Below are 27,667 nucleotides of genomic sequence, written 5' to 3'. Positions count from 1 at the left end.
TGAACTTCTTCGAGCCTTTCGGTTAACAGAGGAAGTCTCGGGCGCTGTTTGGCTGGAGGGACGTAGGAAGCCTTCACGGGAGTACTCCTTTTACCCTTTCCGGCCTACCGGTTGAGTAGCTGGTGGTTACGCCCCTTGAGGTAAGCATTTGATGGCTTGTTGCACAGCTGAATGGGAGGATGGTGATGCTACCTTGACATTGGGCGATTTCACAACCTCGGAGCTGAATTTGAGGTCGCATGTCTGTGTGGCCGTGTCCTTCATGGACCGAGGGGGTAACAAGAACAGAACTATCTGTAAGTGCCAGACACGAGAATGCAGGGTTTGCGACTAGCCAATAACTTGCGAGCGACTGTGCAAGGCACTTTTTCCTTTACCCGCATCTCTTGGACAGCCCACTCATCAAGATACATGGGCAATCCCAAGAGGAGGTGGCATGGCCGCCATTGCAGTTGATACAGCGGGGAGAAGGAAGCAGACAATAGCCCTCATATGCATCCCTACCACAGGTTACACATTTGGCAGGGTGTTGACAAGACGTTCTAGTGTGGTTGAAACGATGCCACAGGTAGAAGCGCATCAGGTTCGGGATGTATGGTCAGACTGTGATAATTTCATAGCCTGCTTTGATCTCGGATGGAAGCACTACTCTATCAAAGGTGAGAAAAAGAGCGCAGGTAGGCACTATGGAGGAATCTACCTTTTGCATCACCCAATGACATCCTGATCAGAGAGGTAAGATTGGATTTTGGCCTCTGTTAGACCGTCAAGCAGCCTGGCGTAAATTACACTACAGGAAGAATTCAGAGTTCTATGTCCCTCGAAACGAACACAGTAACCGTGGAGAAGCGAGGCAACAAGCAGTTGTTGTGCTTGAGAATCCCAATAGTCTCCAAAAGCCAAGTGCCATTCCATAAACGAAAGTAGGATTTCACAGGGCCAGCAAATGCATCAACACCTTTCTGAATAATAAACGTGTTTACCATGGCAAAGGACTGACAGTCTTCTGTGCATGAGACCACGAGGAACCGTGGTGCAGTGGGAAGGGTCTTTGAATTGTTAGCCTCATTACATTTACGTTTTGTAGACGTTGATTGGAAAGATGATGGCGTCTCCAATGACGCACTCCTTCCAACTGGGGGCCCTCATCACAAGCGGACACACCCACCTTAGGTGATTGTTCACACCTCAGGCCACACGTCCTGAACACCTGACAGAGGGACCGAAGGTTGCAGCTCAGGCAATCACTGGGCCTGGCCAGTGCCAGGGGTATGTGCGAACCCTACCTGTCGATCCGGGGTTGGGAATTACGCATTACCCAGTCACCTGTTATGCGTCAGACGCATGGGCTGGCCTTCAGGAGTGCACAGGGGGGAAGAAGAAAAAAGGACCCTCAAACCCCGCAGCGGAGGAACGAGAGGAGAAGGGAAACAGAGAAAGGTAAAGGAATGAAAAACAGTGGTGAGACTGTTCTTACATTAGTGACAGACAATGCAGAACATTCCAAATAACACCCGAGAGATGTTCCCCAAGGGAAGGGAAAAAGAACAGCAAGAGAATAGACATTCACCACAGAAGTGAAAAGATGCTGCAAAGACTGGGGCCCCGTGGCAGCCAAGCATGAACCCACCAAAGAGTGGCAAGCCCCCTGGGGGGTCTCTCATACTTGGGAATACAAAGTTTTGTCTTGTCTGTTAATTATGCTAGTTTTGCTATGTTAGCTCCGAGCACATTGCCTTTATTCACTTGAACTTCTTACATGTGAAACCACTATGTGCAATAACTATAATAGGTAATGTCTTAAATGATAACCCCACGCCAACATACAAATTAATGATTTATATTCTTAGTGATACCCCACAAGATGTTAGATGTGACACTTCAGTCATAAGCCACAGATCTGCAAGCACAGTCCAAATGTATTTTAGATAATTACGGATATGATATTTGTTAATTGTGATTATTTTGCTGAATGCACACATAACTAAATGACAGATATTCATGTTATTTATTTTACTTTACGTTTGCACTGGCTTGTCACAAATATACGATATATTCATGTTTTATGGTGTTTCAGTACTGCTTGCCGTACAACTGAATGTTTAAATATGAATACTAACATGAAGGAACCCATAAAATGTGGCTCTGTAATGTGTGTGTGTGTGTGTGTGTGTGTGTGTGTGTGTGTGTGTGTGTGTGTGTGTGTGTGTGTGTGTTTTTCTTCTCATTTCTCCATCCATCAATTAAAATTTTCAGTTATTATTCATGTCACAATGTGCCAAACCACTTCATTTTTCCCATGTTCTTTACAAGCACTTTCTCTCATTTATTCATTGCAGAACCACTTTGTCCCTTGGATGATCAATTCATCTGATCTTTAACAGTCTCATCTCTCACTACATTGACAGAGCTTCTACATGTTTCACTTCTTTCTTTCGAAACAATATGTGCTGTAGTATATAACCCACCACCAATATTATAAGAGTTTAACCAATTTTTAACAATATAATTCAACTGGATGGCTAAAAAAATCACCAATCAGCATTCGAAGAACACACATATAAAAAAAAGGTTTTACTTATGCAAGGTTTCAGAGCCATGGCTCCTTCCTCTGGCAGAAACGTTGAAGATTCCAATGAAGAGGGGTGAAGGAAAAGGACTGGAGAAGTTTAGGACAGGTTATAGTTAAAACATCATGCATGAGTTAATAAGAGTGAAAAGCTAAGTGCACTGTATGCAACAGAGGTGAGAGGGAGACAGGAAAAAAAAAAAAAAAGACAAGTCATAAAATGAAAGATGTGGAAAACTAAAACAGAGTGAAGAAAGGATCAGTTACTGTGAAGATACGTTGACATGGAAGAAGTTAACGTAAATTAAGGCCAAGTGAGTGGCGAGAACCAAGGGGATGTTGTAGCGCTAGTTCCCACCTGCAGAGTTCAGAGAAACTGGTGTCTGGAGGAAGAATGCTGATGGCGCATGTGGTGAAACAGGCACCGAGGTCATGACTGTCACGCTGTAGAGCATGCTCAGCTACAGGATATTGTGTGTTTCCAGTATACACCCCCTGCCTATGCCCATTCATCCTAACAGATAACTTGATGGTAGTCGTGCCAATGTAAAAGGCTGAAAACATTGTTTACACAACAGACGGTATATGACGTGTCGTTTCAAAGGTGGCTCTCCCTTTCATATTACTATATGTTTTGTCAGTTACAAGGCTGGAATAGGTGGTGGTAGGAGGGTGCATTGGGCACGTCTTGCAGTGGGGACGTTCACTGGATTAGGAGCTGTAGGGCACGGAGATGGGTCCAGAAGGAGCATAGGGTCTGACAAGGATAATGCAAAGACTGGGAAGGCGAAAAGAAGTCGTCTTCCTTCTGGCAACCTTACAATTACAAAGGTTTATTTGACAAAACAGAAGAATGGTGCAGAGGAAAGGCTACTAACGGAAAAGAAGGCCTGTCATTCAAGATACTGGGTCAAGGTGAACATCAGGATTGGACTGGATCTGATCAATTCTTTCTTGACATTTCTTTCTTTCGATTTTCATTGTATTCTACACGATGGAGTGACCCTTGGCCCCTTTTCTCGAAGTAGCTTTTTTGTGTGAAAAAGATTCTGGGTATTCCTCACTAAAAGTGGCAAGCTCGTAGATGAGTCTTAATTTAGTCATTGTGACATATGTCACTTTATTATCTGCAAAACTTTCGGGACAAATTTTACGGAAAAAATCTCTTATTATTCTAAAACGAAAGAAAGTAATTAAACGTCTTTAACAATGGTTAAACCGCAAGCTTTTGTATTTAAATAAAAACAATAATAAAATCAGAAAAATTAAGGAATGGAAGAGGTAAAAGACATACTTGTCCTTACTGAAAGCAAATTTTAGAGCGGGGAATATAGTAGCTGTGCTTGACACAGGTTTTCGCTCTAAAACTGGACCGATTTCGTACGAGAGCAAGGTACGGATGTCCCGCTACCTGTCACTTGACCGGTGCTGCCTTCTGTTGCCCATTCATAGTATTAGTTAGAAAGAAGTAGTAGCGAACGTTAGAGCTGTTCAGAGACGAAGAGGCAATTCACCGGCAAAAAGAGTAGATAAGAAGCCAACTGGTATGGCTCTGCATGCTAGAACACTTCATCTTTTCTATACTATAGAAAAGTCGAAGTGTTATTGCATGAAGAGACTTGTGACATTGCTCAGTAACACATTATGCACTTTTTTTAAGGTCAATTATACTTTTTGCCATCGATTGCATAATTTTTTATCTATGAAAGAACAACATTAAATATGAAAACTAACTAGAAGCTCGATCTTCTTTTAGCATGTGTTACACGTTAAGTCATATCAAATACAAATGTGCCGGTAAAATTTTAAATGGTGGCATAAATGACTTATATTCTGGGCCAGAATTTTTTCAAATGGCTGATCCTCAAAGTATAACATTTTGAATGAGAGTTATAATGCCCTGTGATTTAAGAAATTCACTGCACATTCTTACACGTAACATAAATAATCTTGTGTGGAAATTTACTTTGAAAGTAACACTTCTCAAGCCACTATTCGGAATATTTACCAGTGATCTGTTACAAATGTAAACAATTGTGACGTCACACACATTGAATGCACATTAGTTGTTAAGGACGTACAGCATAATCTTTGACCTAAATAAAGCCTTTTGACACTTCTTGGTGTCGGCAAACTGGTCTGTGCATTGTCTAAATTACCCATTTTCTATGCAACTAAACTTTTATTTTGCTGTTATTCTCAGATTTATGTTTCATTGCTGCAGTGTTATTCAGCAGTAGTGGGCTAAAGTTCTTTGTCAGCGTATCAAATCTTACACATCAAACCTACAAAAATTTAACTAAAATCTAAAACAATGAAAAATCCCAGATTTCTACAAAATTCCTGGGTTTTTCCCGGATGAAAAAATTCCCGAGTTTTTCCCGTATCTCTCAGGTCGTATACACCCTGTAATAGGTATTTACACTTTTATGTGTGTTTTAAACTCATAAAAACATGTGAGAGCTGTTACTGAGGAAAACAAATTCAGCAGTGAATTTCAAAGTTGTAAAATAATTTATGGCCAATGCAAATTCAATTACGACACGAACACAGGATTTCTAGACAAGAATATATTGGTCTGCACTATATAAAACAACAGAATACCACTTACTGGATCCACAAAATCCATGTTCAATCCATAGCACAGTTTCTGTATTCTGGACGTGATCTTGTCAAAATGGACTTCCTCTTTCCTTCCATCTGTAAAACACCACAAAATTATAGATTAAGAAAAAACTTGATGCAGGGCCTAAGCCACAAAATGAGAGGTGAACACTGTGCCTTACGTGATACAAAACCCTTTCTACCATCCACCCTACTCAAGCTGATGCCCCACCCACCACTCGAAAAAAGGAAGACTAAAAGAAGATTATACCAAACTTGAATGATAAACTACTACTCTCTGATTTTTCAATAGCTCTTCATTTTGCAGTTCACAGTATTGTACGGTATCTTGTTAACTGATTTTCATACTATCTGACTAAAAGATTGCAGAGTGCTATATATAAGCAACTAAGGGAGTGCAGGCCTACAGCTTTGCCCTCTATGTTAACCGCGTAGGCTTCCAATGCCCAAAAGCAACAAATGACCAGTGCTGCAATGGGCAAATGAATGACTATTGGTGGACTCAAATATATAAAGTAGGCATAATTATTTCACACATTTCCCCTTCATACCATAGGCCTACTATAAAGCATGTTGCATACATGTTAGGACCTAACACAGTGACTCATTTCTGACAGTTTCCACTGAGCAGTACAGAATACAATTTCTTAACGTGAAGATTTTTACCACCGAAGGGTACAACATGTGGATTAATTGGAGCTACAAATAGGACTTCACCTCAAAGTAACATATGTCTGGCAATACACTAAAGATCTGTCATCACAACCTAGGCCTACATTCCAAAAAATATATATAAATAAAAAAAAAATCAGTGTTCAGTTCTCTTTCCTGTTTGTGCATGTATGGATTCACATGCCACGTCATTACGTCACCGGATGAAGCTACTGCTCAGTATTGGTAGGTTATGCTGAACATAAAATGTGTCTTCAACTTCTGCATTATGTGGTCACACCCCACTTCTGCATTATGTGGTCACACTGATCAACTGACATTTCAAGAAAGGTTTAGAGCTTGAGGTACTGATCATCTCAAAAGTTAAATCCATTTGCTATAAATGGTTCAAATGGCTCAGAGCACTATGGGACTTAACATTGGTGGTCATCAGTACCCTAGAACTTAGAACTCCTTACACCTAACTAACCTAAGGACATTACACACTTCCACGCCCGAGGCAGGATTCAAACCTGTGACTGTAGCAGTCGCGTGGTTCTGGACTGAAGCGGCTAGAACCGCTCAGCTGCTGCAGCCGGCCCATTTGCTATATTTCAGCAATACTTAGTTACTTATGGCCAGCCTCCTTTGGAGAATAATGGGTACCACTGTTCTCCATTCATCTGACATGTTGCCCATCAGACATACCTGACACATGGTTGGTCACCCACGAGTTCATCACAATTCTCCAGCAACCTGTTGATCCTTTGTGACTACTACTTCAAATCACCTGGAGGCAGATTTTGCCAATAAATATCGAGAGACACTGACTCTTTGGCACAGGGACTCCAAACCATGCCAAGTTCTTAGCATCAGCAAGGATGTACAGCTCTAATACTAATATTTCTGAATGATCATGTACATAATTTGTGGTGTGATTGTTACATAAATTATTGTTGTTTTTGTTACATCCATGGTGGATTTGCATTTCCAAAAAACTTTGTAATGGTTTCATCATCCCTCTAACAATCCAACACACAAAGATACAGCACTTTATTGTTGACAACCATGACTTTAAAAATGTACAGCAGGGCTGTGTCATGTAATTTGGTGCAAGTTGTGTGCTTGTATTCAGGAAGTGTGGGGGCAGACCTTGAGCAATTTTTAAGTATAGGCCCTATCTTTGCTACGTGCTGGACCCAAGTGAATTGGTTAGAAAAGCTTAACCTATATGCAACTGAAGTTTTAATAGGTGACCTTATAAGAAAACCATCTTTTCCATTTGTTTCCGGTTCCCCAATTTAATTAGTAGAGCTACATAATGATAAAAAAAAGTGTGACATATATGTAAGTCCCCCAGTTCACTGCCACCTCATTATCTGTTGTTTGTGACCTAAGTCTGGCAAAAGTAACACGAATTCAACAGTAAAAGAAGATTAGAAACATTTTTAAGTTAGGTTAACACTTAAATTTATTTAGACACTGGAAACTTGGAATCTGCACAGTAACTTAAACAGCCACAGTTAATGGGAAACTTTGGGAACACACTATTACTAATCCTCCTAAAATAAATGTAAATAACACAGTTACTTTGATTTCACACTTAAACTGCGAGTACCAGCTCTACCTGCAAGCCAATGTCCCATAGTGCTTCTACACTTATACTTTCTCAAGTTCGCTTTGTCAGTAACGTTAAAGCACCATCATTTCACAAATTAAAGAATATTAAGCAACTGGCTGCGAAAAAACAGCTTAAGAAACATCCAAAACCACTGAAAAATTTCCCGTCTTCCCTCATCCTCTACCTAATTAGTTACCAATGGTTCGACGATGTCTAAGATTACTTAAAAGCCAGGTAATATTAATTGACGAGTAAGGCCGTTAGTGCAACTTCTTAACACACCCCACACTGTTTTTGAGTCAGGTAAAGTACGTTAACGATTTTAGATGGTTTAATCTTACTGGTTCACGACAGACGATATTCCTAAAATCAGCGTTAGAGATGCAGGTATCATGAAAAAATTGAACATAGTGTGAACAGTTGTGTTGGTTTCATGCGAAGTACAGAAGTTCTTTCCTGCATTTGTTTTGTAATTATTTATACATGCGTTGGAGTAACAGTTGTTTATTCTCTACCAGTCAACGAAGATGACTGAATAAACGACCCTGCATACGTGCCACTATGACTACTTCTAACAAATATGAATGAGTGTTCTACATCGTATGTGCTCTTCCAATGATACCTTAGAATTATGTATTATGAATCTATATGGAGTGCATCTTCCTGTAAAAAATTTTTAAAAAAAATGTATGATGGTAATCCTTTAAAACTACACAGTGACGAATTCAGTCATTGATATTCGTAAAAATAACATACAAATGCGAATTATTTTGCTGCTTATGTAATTTTATTTGTGTATTTACGAGCTTACCTCTCTTCAAAACAAACATTTTACCAGATCTTTCAACAACCATCTCAGAAAAGCCTACGTTTGCCGCTTATACGCCTAACGTACACAACTACCCGCCACGGTGTATTTCGATGCAAAGCGCGGGTAAAATAGTAGTCAGGTGAGCCAACGGGTACAATTAAATTTCCCAGACTTGTCGTATTTGCTTGTTGTTCGAAAATTCAAGAATTATGTAACGCATCATTTTAATCGGAAAGAAGTTTTTGAAGTTTAAGGAATTAGATTCCAGCACAGTGTGCATCAAAACCGATATCCGGGTAAGTACAACAAATTTATTTTCGACAACGAACGAGAGAACAATGATAAGACAATAGTGCTACGACAAACGGCGGCGGATCAAAGAGTCTGCACTCTGCAGTAAGCAAATGTTAAGACCAGCAGAAGTCGGTCGTACAGTTAAGAAAATTAAGTATACAGATGTCAGATAAAGAAAGTCAAGAAAATGAACTTTCTGCGTTGGAAAGCATATATAACGCAGAAGAAATTAAAATTATAGAAGACAGTGGTAAATCTGGCGGACAATTCTATGCGTACCCAGATATTTCGTCTGATTTTAAAATCATTTATCGTGACCTAAGGAAAGAAGGTACTGTGATGCAATGTCTGCTGCTAGTCTAAAATAATTGTTATGGTATGCTGTGAAACTCAACTGTTTTGCAGATAATGAAGTCACCGAAGTTAGTATCAGGTACTTGCCACCATTGGTTTTATACTTCAGCTTACCTCCCGATTACCCATCGACGAATCCACCGGATTTCACATTATCGTGCAAATGGTTGAGAAAGATAGAGGTATGTAGTACGTCTTGCATGTATAAATAATTACAAAACAAATGCAGGAAAGAACTTCTGTACTTCGCATGAAACCAACACAACTGTTCACACTATGTTCAATTTTTTCATGATACCTGCATCTCTAACGCTAGGAAAGCAGTTATACTGTAATTAACCTGGGTCACCACAGTTAAAAATCAGTTGTACAGAGTGGAGAAAAATTTTCTTTTGATTGTTCTCAAGTAGGTTGGGTTACTGATTAATGCACGAAGGTAGTTTGCCTGTAAAGTAATACTGTTATTGTTGAATTAATATACATACATTATGTTACTAGTCACTTACTAAAAGTGATCTAGGGCAGCGTAACACAAATAAGTTCATTACAGAGTTGTAGTTGATAGACATAGTCATTATAGCCACAATTAATTGAAATCTTGTGCATGTGTGCACTTGTAAGTAAAATCTTCTATAACTTCTCTATAACAGTAATAAAAAAATTAAAAAACTAGTTTGTAAACATATTTACTTCCTCCTCTGCAGACATACGTTATTGGATGAGCCACCCCATGAGCATGTAACACAAACTTGGAGCCACTTAGCTGTGTCAAATATATTCATCAGCACTTTGAGATGAATAGTCATGTCCATACCTCAGCAATGGTCAAAATGACATTTACTACCTGCTAACAAAGGTGTCAGTGGCTCAGGAAGGAGTCCAATATGCATCAACAGTTTTTTTCAAAAATTTAGCCAATAACATAAAAATGTGTGACAGGTAGCAAAGCATGTTTCAAATCTAATCTGAAATCATTTCTTTTACTCCTATTTCGTAGATGAATTTTCATTTTAAAACTGTTAGCCTGTAAAAACTAGTTTTTAACTGTAGTTGCATGTGGTGGTCTGATAAATAGTAAACTCACTCATACTACATTATTTCAGGAGAAAACTTTGAAATGAGCTTACAAACATGTAACTAATTAATAAACTGCCAGCATCAAATTTTGATCATCACTGACAGTGCATATCTCACTTGATATTGTTTGTTGCAGTCCTCACACTTAAAATGTGTCATTTTTGTAGTAAATTGGCATGGTGTGGAGCTGAAAATCAGATACCAGAAAGATCTTCACATTCTTAAATGTATTGTCAAATAAAGCTGGGGAGTTCACAGGGGTCTCACTTCCTGTGGTTTTACAAGGCATTTGTTTGATCCCAGCTTCAATAAAGATGTATTTTATGTAGTTCTACAAGGCAGGCAGATCTACTCAAACCATATTGATACCCAGCAAATTTGTTGAGGCTGGTGAGTAAACCTTCACCTAGATGGCCTTGCCTCATGATGAGACTTGCTCTAAAGATCTTTCACTCCTGTAATTTTGTACAATAGTCATTTAATTGTGTTTTGAGCAGTTTTTCAGTAAAAAGGGAGTATGCAAACCAACTGGGATTAGAGCATGAGAATGTCTTGTGAAATTAGTCAGTTTTTAATTTTTGAGGTGTTGTGGTTTTGTTTTTGTTTTTTGTGGTTGTAGGTGTTGGTTTTTTCGTATCAGTAATTATAGTTGACCTTTATAGTTGACTGATTTCAATTTTCTTATTTTTATATGTAGTTATAGGTGTTTTGGCACCATCAGCTGTGGTCTAGGGAAATGTCTAATTCCATTTTCAGTAGTTTTTGCTGTAAGTGTTGGTGTTTTGGTATCGTCAGCTGCAGTTGACAATTTTAGGGAAGTGTCTGATTCCTGTAGATTTTGTAAAATTATTATTTTTTTTATTTTTATCATAGGCCCCATATTGGAGATGCGCAGAATAGCCATTTCCACCATATTGATGACGTCATGGGTCAAAGCAGACGGGTCAAATTGGACACTTCCGTATTCCCAGTAACTGCTAATATTACTTGTCAGGGCTGGAGTGGGCCACCATCAAAACCAATTGAACGGCTCAGTCTTATTATGGAAAAGACATACCACAGGAAACAGCATACTCCTCTTGTTTTAAACTGTGGTTGTAGTTAACATAATGAATTTGCTATTTCATTAACTGAACAGTTAGAAATTCACTAAGTGAGCTCAAGAATTTTGTAAGTTTACAGAAGCAAGCATGAACTCTGAATTACTGCAGTACACCAATTTTTTTTGTTACACAATTGCAGTCTCTACCTGTTCTCTCACTGTAAGTCTCCTAATGTCAACCTCAGTGCTGCTCCCAAGCATTCCTTTTTCTGTGTGAAGTGTGCAGTGGAGGGCATCCAATGTAACAGCAGGTGGCCACCTGAGTGCAGCCATCGTGGCACCCAGACCTTGGTGAAGCCCAACGTAGGCTGAGATCCAAACTCAGTAGCCACTCCATTATAAGCAGGTTGGAGTGTTATCATGTACACTTGACAGCGCAAAAGTTTGTCACTGAAATTTTTATTGCTTTGCATGTTATGCAAGAGCCAGTAACACCAGAGTGTACAGTACTGTGGAAAAGGGACTTAAAGTTGAGAGATGGCACCAAGTGTGGAAGAGCAGTATGAAATACATGAATATTGCAGAACTTGGTAGAGTGACTTCATAGTTTGGTGATGGACTCAAGAGGCTCATAAGCAGGCGCATGACAGTAGGATTTGGATTTAACCCCTCTTTGTCAAATTCAAAGGTCATACACTTCAGTGACCACCAGCATCCTTTTAGGAGGGGTATCTTCGAGATGTATTGTCCTTGCCATTATTAGTGTGAAGTTGTTAGGTATGTGTCTGTGTACTGATGTCTACCACTTAGTTACTATGTGGCCGTGTAATTGTGGTCATCTGATTGTATGTTGAAAGGCTCTCTAGTACAGAATGATCTCGAATAAATATGTTGTAAGTGGTGTACGCATTTGTATGTCCTATCCACCCACTCATACAGTACAAACATACAGTCAGTCTGCATGATCAAAATTGCTATTTGAAATTTCTCCACAAAATAAACTTCAGAATGTCGTTCTCTCTTCATGTCGTGGCTATTAAACCAATAAAGTACAGGGTGTATGAAAAAGAATCAACCAATTTGCCACATCTATATTTCTGAAATTAATGAACATATGTAATGAATTTTGTTTTCTGGTGAATGGGAAATTCAAAAAGTTTTTTTTTTTTTTTTTTTTTTTTTTTTTTTTTTTTTTTTTTTTTTTTTTTTCCCCCCCCGTACCTCTTCATAGGTGTTAAATATGCCTCCCTTGAGATGCACAGCTTACGTCAGTGCGGTATTCAGATTGTTCGCACACTGCAGCAAGCATGTCTTGAGTTACAGCTTCTACAGCTGCTGTTATGCGATCTCTCAGTTTATTTATCATTGTTGGCAACAGAGACACGTAAACAGTTTTTTATTAACCCCCACAAAAATAAAATCAAACAATGGAAAATCCAGATTGGGATGTAACAATATTAGAGAAGGAAAGTTGCTACTCTCTATATAGCGGAGATGCTGAGTCGCGATAGGCACAACAAAAAGATTCACACAATTATAGAAAATGTGGTTCAGATGGCTCTGAGCACTATGGGACTTGACTTCTGAGGTCATCAGTCCCCTAGAACTTGGAACTACTTAAACCTAACTAACCTATGGACATCACACACATCCATGCCCGAGGCAGGATTCGAACCTGCGACCGTAGTGGTCGGGCGGTTCCAGACTGTAGCACCTAGAACCACTCAGCCACTTCGGCCAGCCACAATAATAGATTTTGGCCATTAAGGCGTTTGTCAGCAGTACACACACACACACACACACACACACACACACACACACACACACACACACACACACACACACACACACACACACACACGCCTACAGTCTCAGACAACTGAAATCATACTGCGAGCAGCAGCACGAGTGCATGATGGGAGTGGCAACTGGGTGGCGTAAGGAGGAGGCTGGGACGGGGAGGGGGAGGGATAGTATGGTGGGGGTGGCTGACAGTGAAGTGTTGCAGTTTAGACAGAGGGCAGGAGAGAAGTTGGGGGGGGGGGGGTAAGTAGTGGAAAGGAGAGAAATTAAAAGACTGGGTGTGGCAGTGAAACGATGGCTGTGTATTGCTGGAATGGGAACAGGGAGGGGGCTGGATGGGTGAGGAAAGTGACTAATGAAGGTTGAGGCCAGGAGGGTTACGGGAATGTAAGATGTATTGCAGGGAAAGTTCCCACCTGCACAATTCAGGAAAGCTGGTGTTGGTAGGAAGGATCCATATGGCACAGGCTGTGAAGCAGAAATGAGATGAGGGATATCATGTTTGGGAGCGTGTTCAGCAACAGGATGGTCCACTTGTTTTTTGGCCACAGTTTGTCGGTGTTCATTCTTGTGGACAGACAGCTTGTTGGTTGTGATGCCTACATAGAATGCAACAGAGCGGTTGCAGCTTAGCTTGTAAATCACATGACTGGTTTCACAGGTAGCCTTATCTTTGATGGAATAGGTGATGTTAGTGACCGGACTGGAGTAGGTGGTGGTAGGAGGATGTATGGCATAGGTCTTGTATCTAGGTCTATTATAGGGGTATGAGTCATGAGGAAAGGGATGGGGAGCAGGGGTTGTGTAACAATGGACGAGTATATTGTGTATGTTCCGTGGAAGGCGGAATACCACTGTAGGAGGGGTGGGAAGGACAGTGGGCCGGACATTTCTCATTTGACGGCATGACAAGAGGTAATTGAAACCCTGGCAGAGAATGTAATTCAGTCGCTCCGGTCCCAGATGGTACTGAGTTATGAGGGGAATGCTCCTCTGTGGCCGGACGGTGGGACTTTGTGAGGTGGTGGGAGACTGGAAAGATAAGGCACGGGAGATTTGTTTTTGTACAAGGTTGGGAGGATAATTACGGTCAGTGAAGGTTTCAGTGAGACCCTCGATATATTTTGAGAAGTACTGCTCATCACTGCAGATGAGACCACCATGGGTGGCTAGGCTGTACAGAAGGGACTTCTTGGTATGGAATGGGTGGGAGCTGCCAAAGCGGAGGTATTGCTAGTGGTTAGTAGGTTTGATATGGACGGAGGTACTGATGCAGTCATCTCTGAGGTGGACGTCAACATCTAGGAAGGTGGCTTGTTGGGTTAAGTAGGACCAGGTGAAGCAAATGGGAGAGAAGTAGTTGAGATTCTGGAGGCATTTGAATAGGGTGTCCTCACCTTCAATCCATATACAAAAATGTCATCAATGAATCTGAGCCAGGTGAGTGGTTTAGGATTCTGGTTTTTTAAGGAGGATTCCTCTAGATGGCCCGTGAATAAGTTAGCATAGGTTGGCGCCATGCGGGTGTCCATAGCCGTACGCTGGATTTGTTTGTAGGTAATGCCTTCAAAGGAGAAGTAATTGTGGGTGAGGATATAGTTGATCATGGTGACTAGGAAGGAGGTTGTTGTTTTGGAATCCATAGGGTGTCTGGGAAGATAGTGTTTGGTAGCAGTAAGGCCATGGGCATTAGGAATGTTAGTGTACAGGGATGTGGCATCAACAGTGATGAGCAGGGCACCATGTGGTAAAGGGACAGGAACTGTGGAGACTCGATGGATGAAATAGTTTGTGTCTTTTATATAGGAGGATAGGTTGAAGGTGTTGGTCTAAGAGAGCAGAGATTCTCTGTGGCGGCACAGTAACCAGCCACAATGGGGTGGCCTGGCTGGTTGGGTTTATGGACTTCAAGAATCATATAGAAGGTGGGAGTGCGGGAAGTGGTAGGGGTAAGTAGAGAGATGGACTCTGGGGAGAGGTTCTGGAATGGGTTCAAATGGCTCTGAGCACTATGGGACTCAACTGCTGAGGTCATTAGTCCCCTAGAACTTAGAACTAGTTAAACTTAACTAACCTAAGGACATCACACACATCCATGCCCGAGGCAGGATTCGAACCTGCGACCGTAGCGGTCTCGCGGCTCCAGACTGCAGCGCCAGAACCGCGCGGCCACTTCGGCCGGCTCTGGAATGGGCCTAAGGATTTGAGTAGTGACTGGAGATCCTGTTGGATTACTGGAATGTGGTCACTGTGGCAAGATTTGTAGGTGGCAGTATCTGACAGCTGACTGAGTCCCTCTGCCACGTAATCCTTGCAGTTCAAAACAACGGTGGTGGAGCCTTTGTCTGCAGGTAGGATTATGAGGTCAGGGTTAGTTTTAAGATTGTGGACTGTGGTTTTTTTTTTTTTTTTTCCTGCAGATGTGATGTTAGTTTGCATGTTGAGGGGTTTGGGGAATGATGATGAGGCAAGGTTACTGGTTAAGAAATTCTGGAAAGTTAACAGGGGGTGGTTTGGAGGCAGCGGGGGTGGATTTCAGTTGGATAGAGGAATGAACTGAGTTAGGCAAGGTTCAGTCAGTATTGGTCTTTGGTTGAGTCTGATTGGTCGGGTCGGTAGTGAAAGTGTTTCCCCTGTAGGGACCAGGGGAAGGAGGAAAGATCTTTAACTAGTCCTGTATGATTGAATTTGGGAGTGGGGCAAAAGGTGAGCCCATTGGAAAGGACTGATATTTCTGTGGGATGGAGGCTTCTGGAGGAAAGGTTTATGACTATGTTGCGGGTATGTTTAGGTTCAGGATTCTCTGTGGTAGTGGGAGGGAGTTTTGGAGGATGGGGTAACTGTAGTAGGTCTGCGAGGCAGGGTTTGTCAGCTGTGAGGGTGCGAGGGGCGGTTTGGAGGTTGTTGTAGAAGTAGTGGACAGTGGTACTCAGAGGCAGGAATAGGAAGTGAGTAGGATGGAGAGCTTTTTGAGGTGGTGGTGTGCATGTTGCTAGGAGAATTTTGCGGATGGAGAGAAGGTACTGCAAGGAGGATTGGGTTTGGTTGATTTTGGTTTTCAAGACTACGTTGGTGAGGGCTAAGGATTGGCGGAATCTGAACAGGTGGCGGTCATTGTGGAAGGAGGGGTGGCAACCAGAGATGGGTAATTTGATGGTAAGGCCATTAGAGGGGATTTCATGAGCCAAGCAACAACACAGGAACAGTATGTGGGACTGGGATCTGGCTAGGGTTAAGGAAACTTTTCTGTATTGATGCAGATGGAAGGAGCAAGGATCCATGGTGGCGCAAAAAATGCAAAAAAATTATGTAAAAAAATAGAATTACGTGTGAAAAATTACACAAAAATCTGCCCAAATACGTGTGAAAAACACGAAAAGGATGAAATGAAATCTGAGGAAGACAATGATAGTGGAAGGTGAAAACTCACTAAAATTGGCAAGAAGTCACAAGGATCAAAGAAGAAAATAACTAATAATTAATAAATATACATCCTCCTACCACCACCTACTCCAGTCCGGTCACTAACATCACCTATCCCATCAAAGGGAGGGCTACATGTGAAATCAGTCACGTGATTTACAAGCTAAGCTGCAACCACTGTGTTGCATTCTATGTAGGCATCACACTCAACAAGCTGTCTGTCCACAAGAATGAACACCGACAAACTGTGGCCAAAAAACAAGTGGACCATCCTGTTGCTGAACACGCTGCCAAACATGAGATCCCTCATCTCAATGATTGTTTCGCAGCGTGTGCCATATGGATCCTTCCCACCAACATCAGCTTTCCTGAATTGCGCAGGTGGGAACTTACCCTGCAATACATCCTACGTTCCCCTAACCCTCCTGGCCTCAACCTTCATTAGTCACTGTCCTTACCCATCCAGCCCCCTCCCTGTTCCCATTCCAGCACTACACAGCCATCGTTTCACTGCCACACCCAGTCTTTTAATTTCTTTTCATTTCTCACCTTTCTGCTACTTACCCCCCCCCCCTCCCCCCGCCCTCCCCAACTTCTCTCCTGCCCTCTGTCTAAACTGTGCCACCCCGACCATACATCACTCCCCATCCCTACCTCCTCCTTACCCCTACCAGTCACCACTCCCATCATGCACTGTTAGTGCTGCTCGCAATGTGGTTTCAGTTGTCTTCTGAGACTGCAGACGTGTGTGTGTGTGTGTGTGTGTGTGTGTGTGTGTGTGTGTGTGTGTGTACTGCTGACAAAGGCCTTAATGGCCGAAAGCTACAACTGTGAATCTTTTTGTTGTGCCTATCGCGATTCAGCACATCTGCTATATGGTGAGTAGCAACTTTCGTCCTCTAATACCCCCACAAAAATAATCAGATTTAGTCAGTTCCGGTGACCTTGGAGGCTAGTAATGTAAGGCTGAATCATTTGGTCCAGTGCGACCAATCCAACGTTCAGTAATCCTTTGGTCCAGTGCGACCAATCCAACATTCAGTAATCCTTTGATTTAAAAATTCCTGCACTTCCAGATACCAGTATGGCGGTGCCCCATCTTGTTGCTAAATGAAGTCGTTCCAATCAGTTTCCAACTGTGGGAAAGTTCTCAACCATATCAAGATATTTGCTTCCCGTAACAGTGTTCTCCACAAAGAAAAATGGACCAAATACCTTTTCGCATGAAACTGCACAAAACACATTAAATTTTGGAGAGTCCTCTCATGCTGTATTACAACTTCATGTGGTTGTGCCGTATCCCATATTCTCACATTGATGGTTCACCTTTCCATTTAAATGGAGGGTTGCCTCGTCACTAAACACTAAGTGTGGAAGAAAACTGTCATACTCACTCTTGCCAAGAATGAAATTACCCAACTCCACACATTGTTGTTCATCACTTTCATAAAGAGCTTGCAGTAGCTGAATTTTATATGGTTTCATGTGTAAATGTCGACGCAACACACGCCAGGTGACATCGGGGGCATGTTGAGCTGTCGAGCTTCACGGTGAACAAGATTTCTGCAGACTCCTTGTGAAAACTATGGCGGATGTGTTTGACGTCTGTGTCTGACAACAGGGGACGGCCCAGCAATTTGCCTTCACACAAACAACCTGTTTCTCGCAATTGTTCATACCATCATCTAATACTCTGTACTGTAGGACCACCCTCACTATACATAGTATGAAAGTTATGATGAAGAGTTATTACTGACCCGCACTGTGCAAAATGTAGAAAACAAAATGCTTTGTTGGCCCGACTCCATTTTTACCAGAACTGCAGTGGGCGCGCACTACTGCTACAAGCAGGAACCATGTAAACTCGAGAGTTTGCTCTTCCCAACAGTGTGTTGTTCATGTGTGTATCTCAAATAATATAAAAGTTATGATTTTTCTAAAATTGGATGATTCTTTTTGATATACCCTGTATCTATCAACAAATTAAGTAATCCTCAGGAGGTTAATGTAAACTGTATAGAGTCAATCATCTCACCACACACCAGTAATTACATACACTGCCAAGATTTGTTCACCAAGAAGATCATCAGTCTGAATTAATTATCTGCTTCCTCATATACGCAAATCACATATTTGTAGTAGGTCAGCCAGTCTCTGAAACTTGAGTGATTCCTGTAATGTTCTGTCATTTCTTTTCATTTATAATAATTATAATACAGTGTGCATAAAACTGCGGAGATCATCGTAGTGCAGTGACAAACTGCTATGTAGGCAGTTGGCTCCTGCAGATTCGACTGAGTGGAAAACTTTTACAAACTTTTGAACTGAACCTTTAGCTTCAGATTGTATAATTATTTGTAGGCTCTTCCTCATAATCAAGTGTACGCACCCCTGTTTTGCTGTAAAGTCACATTACCTAATACAATCGGGTGAAATGGGTAAAAATATTATTTTCACAAACATTTTTTGATTGAATATAATTTCAGTCTTCATTTAATGATCCATTAACAGCATACACTTGACTTCAACTTGACAGTGGTTAGCAATTCCATCAAACTAGCAATTCTTTTGTAATAGTGCCCAACAGTGCACTTCAATCTCCTGAAATTCAGTACACATCTTCCTATGACAGCTTTACACCATGCTGATCAAAATTTAATATCTTGATACACAAATTATCCTTTCAGAGAATTGATTGCACTGATGAATGCCTATCTCACTGTATTAACTCTGACTGTTCGTAGTGCGCTGCACTTCCGTCTGCCTGTCCTGCTCACTCACTGGCTACATTATGTCCAATTATACCCAACCCGTCACTTGCAAGCTTAAATTCCTACCTTTCAACAAAAGGACATACAATTCAGACATTCATAAAATTTGTAAAATAACTGTACACAATAAATTAGACAGGTAAGTAATGTTCCCATTTTCGGCTACCTCCTCCCAGGCATTTAGTATAACAGTCCAAAATTGATTGCAGGTGCTCATTGCGAGATGAGGCAACTTCTCTCGCAAGTATGTTTCATTTCTGCTTGTACATTTTCAACAGGGCTGTGGTTTGTAGTTGCAGCTGGAGGCTAGCCAGGAAGAGAGATCTCATTCTTTTCTGCAAACTACTACAATACCATAGCTGGCATTTGTCTCCTGCAAACAGATCAGTCCCATTTGATACAGTCACTCTGAAGGGATCACAATGTTACCCCCAATATGAGTATACTGGGTACTCAAATCAACCATCTATCCTGTGCCCCCACCTAAGGTATTCCTGCCTGTCGTAAGAGGCGACTAAAAGGAGTTTCGCACGGTTCGGCCTTTATGTGATGGTCCCCTGTAGGGTTTGACCTTCATTCTTCAAAATTTTCCCGAAGAGCGAGCCAATTGGGGAAAGGTGCTGTACATACATGATGCATTGTGTCCATCGTGCATTGAGATCTTTAGCCCACTTTCTCGTCGTTGCATTTCAGTCCCACTCATTCTCCGTCTCTTCGGCGAGGACACCTTCCTGGGTGCGTTTTCCACCATGCACTATGCAGTGTAGCTTTCTGCATCGATGATGACCATAGACTTTTTTGCACCTGATATCCAGCAGGGTAGCCAGTCCATTCTGGTGGGGCCACCATGTACCCTGTTAGTTGTAGCCCCCTGACCACACAGATATGTGATTTCCCTAAATCATTCCAGGCAAATGCCGGGATGGTTCCTCTGAAAGGGCACGGCCGACTTCCTTCCCCATCCTTCCCTAATCCGATGAGACCGATGACCATGCTGTCTGGTCTCCTTCCCCAAAACCAACCAACCACACAGGTATCGCTCTGCTGATACCTGCGCCATTAACTCCCCACTTATGCCAAGGGGTAGATGCCCATCCCCCTGCGGCATCAGGACTCCCGGCAATGGCCATCCTGCCAGGTGGGCTTTGCTGTGGCTGGGTGGCGCCCGTGGGGAGGACCCCTGATTGGATTGAGTGACATCAGGGTGGATGACACGCGATGAAGCGTAGTACATCATCTCTTGCTGGTGGTGAAACACCAGCAGTCTCTAAGCATTCACGAGCTCAATTCGTTACTCAGAAGTACGACCCCAAATCGTTCCCCTCCCTGGCTGCACCGTGGGAAGAATGTCAGGCTAAGGATGGCAGTGGATCTTATTCGCCCCGGTACCTGGTATGTTCGAGAGCTGATGGGGAATCTTTCATGACGACGAAGCCTCAGTTTTTTGTTGAACATTTAGAGGACAAGTTTGGGTAGGTGGAGGGATTGTCCAGAATTAGATCTGGGTCATTCTTGATCAAAACAGCATTCTCTGCCCAGTCACAGGCGTTACTCACTTGTGACAAGCTGGGGGGTTTCTGTAACCATCACATGACATAAGAGCTTAAATATGGTCCAGGGTATCATATTTCACAGGGACCGTCTTTTGCAGTCTGACGCTGAGCTGCGCGCCAATTTAGAACGGCGAGGTGTACATTTTGTTCGACGTATCCACCGGAGTCCAAGGAATAATCGGGTTGCCACCAGTGTCTTCATCTTGGCCTTCGAGGGTGATACATTACCTGAGAAGGTCAAGTTGGTCTACCGCTGTGATGTAAAAACCCTATATCCCTCCCCAAATACAGTGCTTTAAATGTGGGAAGTTCGGTCATATGTCTTCCCGCTGTACTTCCAGCGTGACATGTCGAGATTGTGGATGCCCATCACATCCCAATACTCCATGTGCCCCACCTCCCATCTGTGTCAACTGTGGAGAGCACCATTCACCTTACTCGCCAGACTGCAGGATTCTCCTACAGTAAGAAAGGAAAACCATGGAGTAAAAGACGCTGGACCGACTGACCTACACTGAGGCAAAGAGGAAATTCGAACACTTACATCCTGTACGCATGACATCATCTTAAGTCACCACTACAACAGTTCTAGCTCCATCAGCTCTGCCAACCACAGTCACCTCTCAGAGCTAGAAGACTACACCTGCCCCCTTGATGGTGGGGGGCACTACACTGCACCACCTACTTCAGGAGCAACACCCCACCCCCCAACCATCAGGGACGTCCGTCCCCACTTCTAAGCCAGAGAAGTGTACAACTTCTTCAGCTGCTCTCGCTAGGAAGGGGTCCCTCAGGTCACTCCCCTCCCAGGTTTCTTCCAGTGGCTGAAGAGCCCAAAAGCGGCTGGTCACAGGGCTTCACGCTCATCCTCAGTCCTGGAGACAGAATCAGTGATGCCCTCCCAGCCAGAGAAACCCAAGGATCAGTGAGAGAAATCCAAAAAGAAGGTCCCCAAGATCAAGGGAATTGCGGTCGCACCCACACCACCCGCTACCTCCAAGCTGTGCGTCTGCGGATGAGGTGGAGATACTGGCATGTGCTGAGGACCTAGATCTCGCCAGACCCTCTGACTAAATGGATATAGACTGCTCAGGCAAAAAGTCAGTGGCAGCTGGTGACCCTGAGTCATAAACTGCCTCATTGAGTGTTCCATGCCTTCCCAGTCTCACGATGACGTCATCCTCCAGTGGAATTGAGGCGGTTTTTTCCACCGCCTGGCTGAGCTACAGCAACTGTTAAGCTGACACCTGCTTTCTGCATTGCCCTCCAGGAAACCTGGTTCCCGGCAGTGTGGACCCTTGCCCTCCGCAGCTATAAGGGATACTACAGGAACCATAGTGACTGTAATAGAGTGTCAGGTGGAGTTCGTGTTTACGTCCTAAATTCAGTCTGTAGTGAACCTGTGCCCCCTTGAAACCCCTCTTGAAGCTGTGGCTGTCAGAATAAGGATGATGCAGGAAATAACTGTCTGCCATGTATATCTTCCTCCAGATGGTGTAGTATCCCTGAATGTATTAACTCCACTGATTGATCAACTCCCTAAACCTTTCCTACTTTTGGGGGATTTTAATGCCCAGGCCAAGGCAGATATGTCGAAACTGTACTGTCTCAGTTCGACCTCTGCATCTTAAATTCTGGGGCCGCAACACATTTCAGTGTGGCTCGAGGTAGTAACTCGGTCATTGATTTATCAATTTGAAGCCGAGGACTTCTCCCATCTATCCACTGGAGAGCACATGACGACCTGTGTGGTTGTGACCACTTCCCCATCTTCCTGTCACTGCCCTGGCATCAAGCCCATGGATGCCTGCCCAGATGGGCCTTAAACAAGGTGGACTGGGAAACTTTCACGTCTGCTGTCACTGTTGAATCTCCCCCATACGGGAACAGCAATGTGATGGTTGAGCAGGTGACTCCAACAATCGTTTCTGTGGCAGAAAACAAGATCCCACGCTCTTTAGGGTGCCTCCGGCGAAAGACAATCCCTTGCTGGTCGCCAGAAGTCGCTGAAGCAATTAAGGAGCATCGGCAAGCTCTACAGTGACATAAGCAGCACCCGTCCCTGGAGCACCTTGTAGCCTTTAAATGGCTCAGTGCTTCCATTCAACTGATCAAACGACGGAAGCAGGAGTGTTGGGAGAGATATTTCTCAACCATTGGGTGCCATACATCACTTTCCCAAGTCTGGGCAGAGATCAAATGTGTTTTCAGGTACCAGACCCCAACAGGTGTTCCCGGTGTTAACATAAACGCCATGTTATCTACTGACGCAAACGCGATTGCCAAGCACTTTCCTGAGCACTATGCTCGAGCCTCTGCGTCGAAGAATTACCCCCAGCCTTTTGCACTCTCAAACGGCGGTGTGAAGGGAAAGTCCTCTTTTTTAATTCACGCCACAGTGAATCCTATAACGCCCCATTTACAGAGTTGGAGCTCCTCGGCGACCTTGCACATTGCCCTGACACAGCTCCTGGACCAAATCAGATTCACAGTCAGATGATTAAACATCTCTCATCTGACGACAAGTGACACCTCATCATCATCTTCAACTGAATCTGGTGCGATGGTGTCTTTCCATCGCAATGGTGGGAAAACACCATCGTTCCGGTGCTCAAACCGGGTAAAAACACACTTGATGTGGATAGCTATCAGCCCATAAGCTTCACCGACGTCTTTGTAAGCTGCTGGAACGTATGGTGTGTCAGCGTTTGGGTTGGATCCTGAAGTCATGTGGCCTATTGGCTTTTTGTCATGGCGGCTTCTGATAATCTTATGTCCCTAGAGTCTGCCATCCAAACAGCCTTTCCCAGATGCCAACACCTGGTTGCTGTCCTTTTTGATTTACGAAAAGTGTATGACACAACCTGGGGACGACATATCCTTGCACACTGTATGAGTGGGGTCTCCGAGGCCCACTCCAGATTTTTATCCAGAATTTCCTTTTGCTTCATTCTTTCTGTGTCCAAGTTGGTGCCTCCCATAGTGTCCTCCCCCCCCCCTCCCCCCCTCCCCCCTCCCCCCCCTCCCCCCATCCAGGGGTTTGGGTCCCACTGGGCTCGTGTTGAATGTCTATTTTTAGTGGCTATTAATGGTGTAGCAGCAGCTGTAGGGCTGTCCATCTCACCTTCTCTGTATGCAGAAAACTTCCACATTTCATATTGCTCCACCTGTACTGGTGTTGCTAAGCGGCGCCTGCAGGGAGCCATCCACAAGGAGCAGTTGAGGGCTGTATCCCACAGTTTCCAGTTTTCGGCCACAAAGTCGTGTGTTATGTACTTCTGTTGGGGTTGTACCGTTCCTCCAGAACCAGAACTTTACCTTAATGACTATCCACTCGCTGTAGTGGAGACATATAGATTCTCAGGACTGGTTTTCGATGCCTGATTGACTAGGCTTAGTCACTGTCGTCAGCTTAAGTGGAAGTGCTAGGAGCACCTTAATGTCCTCTGCTGCCTGAGCAACACCAACTGGGGGGGCAGATCGCTCTATGTTGCTGCAGCTCTACAGAGCACTTGTCTAAACCCACCTTGACTATGGTAGTGTGGTGTATGGCTCGTCAGTGGCCTCAGTGTTGCATTTACTCGGCTCTGTGCACCACTGTGGGGTTCGACTAGCAACAGGAGCTTTTAGGATGAGTCCAGTGACCAGCGTACCGGTGGGGGCTGGGGTCCCTCCATTGCAGATCAGATGTACACAACTGCTCGCAATTTACGCAGCACACATACGTAGTTCTCCTGAGCATCTGAATTACCGTCTCCTTTTCCCGCCCACGGCAGTCCATCTCCCGCATTGGAGGACCAGGTTGGGGCTAACTGTTGCGGTTTGTATGCGGCCCGTTCACGTACGCCTCCATGGTGTATGCCTCAGCCGCAGCATCGTCTGGACCTTTCACGTGGCCCTAAGGACTCCATTAACCCTACAGCTCTCTGCTGTCACTTCATCTTTATTCTCGATGTGTTCCGAGGCTCTGAAGTCGTTTACACCAACGGCTCGATGGTTGATAGTCACATTGGCTTTGCCTACATTCCCAGTGGCCTTATTGAACAGCATTCCATACCCGATGGCTGCAGTGTATTCACTGCAGAGCTGGTGGCCATTTTTCGTGCACTCCAGTATCTCTGTTCATGCCCTGTGGAGTCTTTCTTTTTATGTACTGACTCCTTAAGCAGCCTGAAAACTATCAACCAGTGCTTCCCTCATAATCCTTTGATAGCGTCCATCCAGGAGTCCATCTACGCCTTGGAACGGTCCAGTCATTCAGTGGCATTCGTCTGGACCCCTGGTCACATTGGAATCCCATGAAATGAACTCGCTGACAGGCTGGTCAAACAGGCTGCACGGAAACCACTTCTGGAGATCGGCATCCCCACAACTGACCTGCGTTCGTTATTACGCCGCAAGGCTTTTCAGCTCTCGGAGACAGAATGGCAAAACCTCAGTATGCACAACAAACTGTGAGCCATTAAGGGGACCACGAATGTGTGGAAGTTCTCGATGAGGGCCTCTCACAGGGACTCCGTGGTTATCTGCCGGCTCCGCATTGGCCATGCCCGGGCAACCCACGAAACCGCCTGCACTGTGAAGACCCACCTCAGTGTTGGTGCGACGCTTGGTTGACAGTGGCCCATATTCTTCTGCTCTGTCCTTCTTTGGCTACCCTGCGACTTCATCTTCTGTTGCCAGACTCGTTATCATTCATTTTAGCAGACAGAGCCTCATCGGCTGATTTGGTTTTACGTTTCATCTGTGAGGGTGGGTTTTATCATTCGATCTGAGTTTTAGAACATGTCCTTTGTCCCTCTGTGTCCTACACCCTAGTGCTTTTAGGGTGGAGGTTTTAATGTGTTACAGGGTGACTGGCTTTTCCTTTCTATTTTTGTGGTCGGCCAGCCACTGTAATCTGCTTCCTTGTTTTACTCTCTTCTAACTGTTTCTTGCATCTCTCTGTTGTTTTCTTATCCTCTTATGTTCCATTTACTGTTCGTTGCCTTTCCTTCGTTCTTGTGGTCTTCCCTTTTTGTGTTATATGTCTCATCTGTTTTATTCTCACACTTGCGGCATTGCTTTATTAGGAACAAGGGACTGATGACCTCGTAGTTTTGTCCCTTCCACCCCTCTTTTAAACCAACCATCTATCCTGCGAAGCATCTGAAGTCCACAAGAATAAATTCAGCCCCCAACTATTAAAAGACACTAGGTCACTGTGAGATGACTCAGGTGAAAACAGATATGATGCAGCTATACACTCATACTGGACCACCATGTGTTGTGGAATATACTGATTCATGATGAAGAATTACATACCACTAGTCACTATAAATATATTCCTCAGCAAATGCTAGTAGGTGGAGTCGATATTAATCACTGAGTTTCTCCTTGGTGGCCACGTTTCCTTTGTAATCCTGCAGAACTCTGCTCACAGAACCATGAAATGCAGTAGTATGTTTGAAATGCATAGCATTTAAAAATGTTTTTGTTTGTTTTGTTGTTCAGTTCGAAGCTTGGTTTGATGCAGCTCTCTGTGCTACTCTATTATGTGCAACCCTCATCTCCAAATAACTATGGTAACCTGTTTCCTTCTGCTTACTGTATTCATCTCTTTGTTGCCCTGTATCCTTTTGAATTTCATCACTGTATTCACCTCTTTGTCTCCCTGTAAGATTTTTTACTCCCCCCCCCCCCCCCCCCACAAACACACACACAAACATAAACATAAACATACATACTCTCCCATGCAGTACAAGAAAGTGTCCTATCAGCTGATCCCTTCTTTTAGTCAAAATTCTTTTCTCCCCAGTTTTATTCAGTACCTCCTCATTAGTCATTTGATATACACATCTAACCGTCAGCATTCTTCTGTAGCATTGCATTTCCATGCTTCTCTTCTTGTCTAAACTATATATAATCCATGTTTCATTTCCATACATGGCTACACACTAGACAAGTACCTTCACAAAAGGTGTCCAAATACTTAAATCTACATCCAACGTTAACAAATTCCTCTTTATCAAAAACACTTTTTGCCATTTCTAGTCCATGTTTTATATCCTCTCTACTTCTGACCTCACCAGTTATTTTGCTGCCCAAATAACAAAATTCATCTACAACAACTGCAACAACGAATGTTCATTTCCTAGTCAGATTCCTTCAGCAGCCCCTGACTTAATTGAGGTACATTCCATTATCCTTGGTTTGCTGTTGTTGATATTCATCTCATATCCTCCTTTCAAGATACTGTCCATTCCATTCATCTACTCTTCCAGGTCCTATGCTGTGTCTTGATTGAATTAAAATGTCATTGGCAAACCTCAAAATTGTTATTTCTTCTTTCTCAACTTTAATTCTGACTCTAAATTATTCTTTGGTTTCCTTTACTGCTTGCTTAATGCACAGATTGAATTACACCAGGGATAGGCTACAATGTTGTCTTACTCCCTTCTCGACCACTACTTCCCTTTCAAGGCCCACAACTCATAACTGCTGTCTGATCTCTGTACAAGTTGTAAATAGCCCTTCACTTCATGTATTTTACCCACTGCTAACTTCAGAATTTCAAATAGAGTATTCCAGTCAACGCTCTCAAAAGCCTTCTTGAAGTCTACAAATGCTATAATCGTAGGTTTACCTTTAGTTAACCTACCTTCTAAGTGAAGTTATAGGGTCAGTATTGCTTTGTGTGTTTCTTCATTTCTTTGGAATCCAAACTGATCTTCTCTGGGCCGGCTTCTACCAATTTTTCCATTCTTCTGTAAAGAATCCATATTAATGTTTTGCAGCCATGACTTATTAAAGTAATAATTCGGTAATATTCACATCTGTTTGCACTTGCTATCTTCTGAATTTGTCTTGAAGTCTGAGGCTATTTCTCTTGTCTCATACATCTTGCTCATCAGATCGAATAGTTATGTCATGGCTGGGTCTCCCAAGGCTACCAGTAGCTCTGATGGAATGTCTAAACTCAAGGGGCTTTGTTTCAGCATAGTTCATTCAATGCTGTGTTAAATTCTTCTCACAGTATCATATCTCCCATCTCATCTTCATCTGCATGCTCTTCTAGTTCTGCAAATTGCCTT

General features: G+C 43.2%; 2 protein-coding genes across 2 annotated transcripts in view; one reads left to right on the top strand and one right to left on the bottom strand.

The window, feature by feature from the left end:
- The window catches only part of LOC126194913 (ribonucleoside-diphosphate reductase large subunit), an 87,514-nt gene extending 79,107 nt beyond the window's left edge, over positions 1-8,407 (bottom strand). The window contains exons 1-2 of the mRNA XM_049933284.1: positions 8,278-8,407; positions 5,181-5,269 (exon numbers count right to left, since the gene is read on the bottom strand). Coding sequence (XP_049789241.1) covers positions 5,181-5,269; positions 8,278-8,320 — 132 coding nt within the window. The 5' untranslated portion in view covers positions 8,321-8,407. The remainder of the gene's footprint in view (positions 1-5,180; positions 5,270-8,277) is intronic.
- Positions 8,408-8,657: 250 nt separating this feature from the next.
- The window catches only part of LOC126195095 (E3 ubiquitin-protein ligase RNF14-like), a 104,925-nt gene continuing 85,915 nt past the window's right edge, over positions 8,658-27,667 (top strand). The window contains exons 1-2 of the mRNA XM_049933558.1: positions 8,658-8,902; positions 8,977-9,107. Of these exons, the coding sequence (XP_049789515.1) occupies positions 8,734-8,902; positions 8,977-9,107 (300 nt within the window). The 5' untranslated portion in view covers positions 8,658-8,733. The remainder of the gene's footprint in view (positions 8,903-8,976; positions 9,108-27,667) is intronic.

The sequence above is a fragment of the Schistocerca nitens genome, chromosome 7, assembly GCF_023898315.1.
Source record: "Schistocerca nitens isolate TAMUIC-IGC-003100 chromosome 7, iqSchNite1.1, whole genome shotgun sequence".
Taxonomy (NCBI): domain Eukaryota; kingdom Metazoa; phylum Arthropoda; class Insecta; order Orthoptera; family Acrididae; genus Schistocerca; species Schistocerca nitens.
Note: the sequence above shows the minus strand (reverse complement) of the source record. Positions and strands in the feature narration are given on the sequence as shown.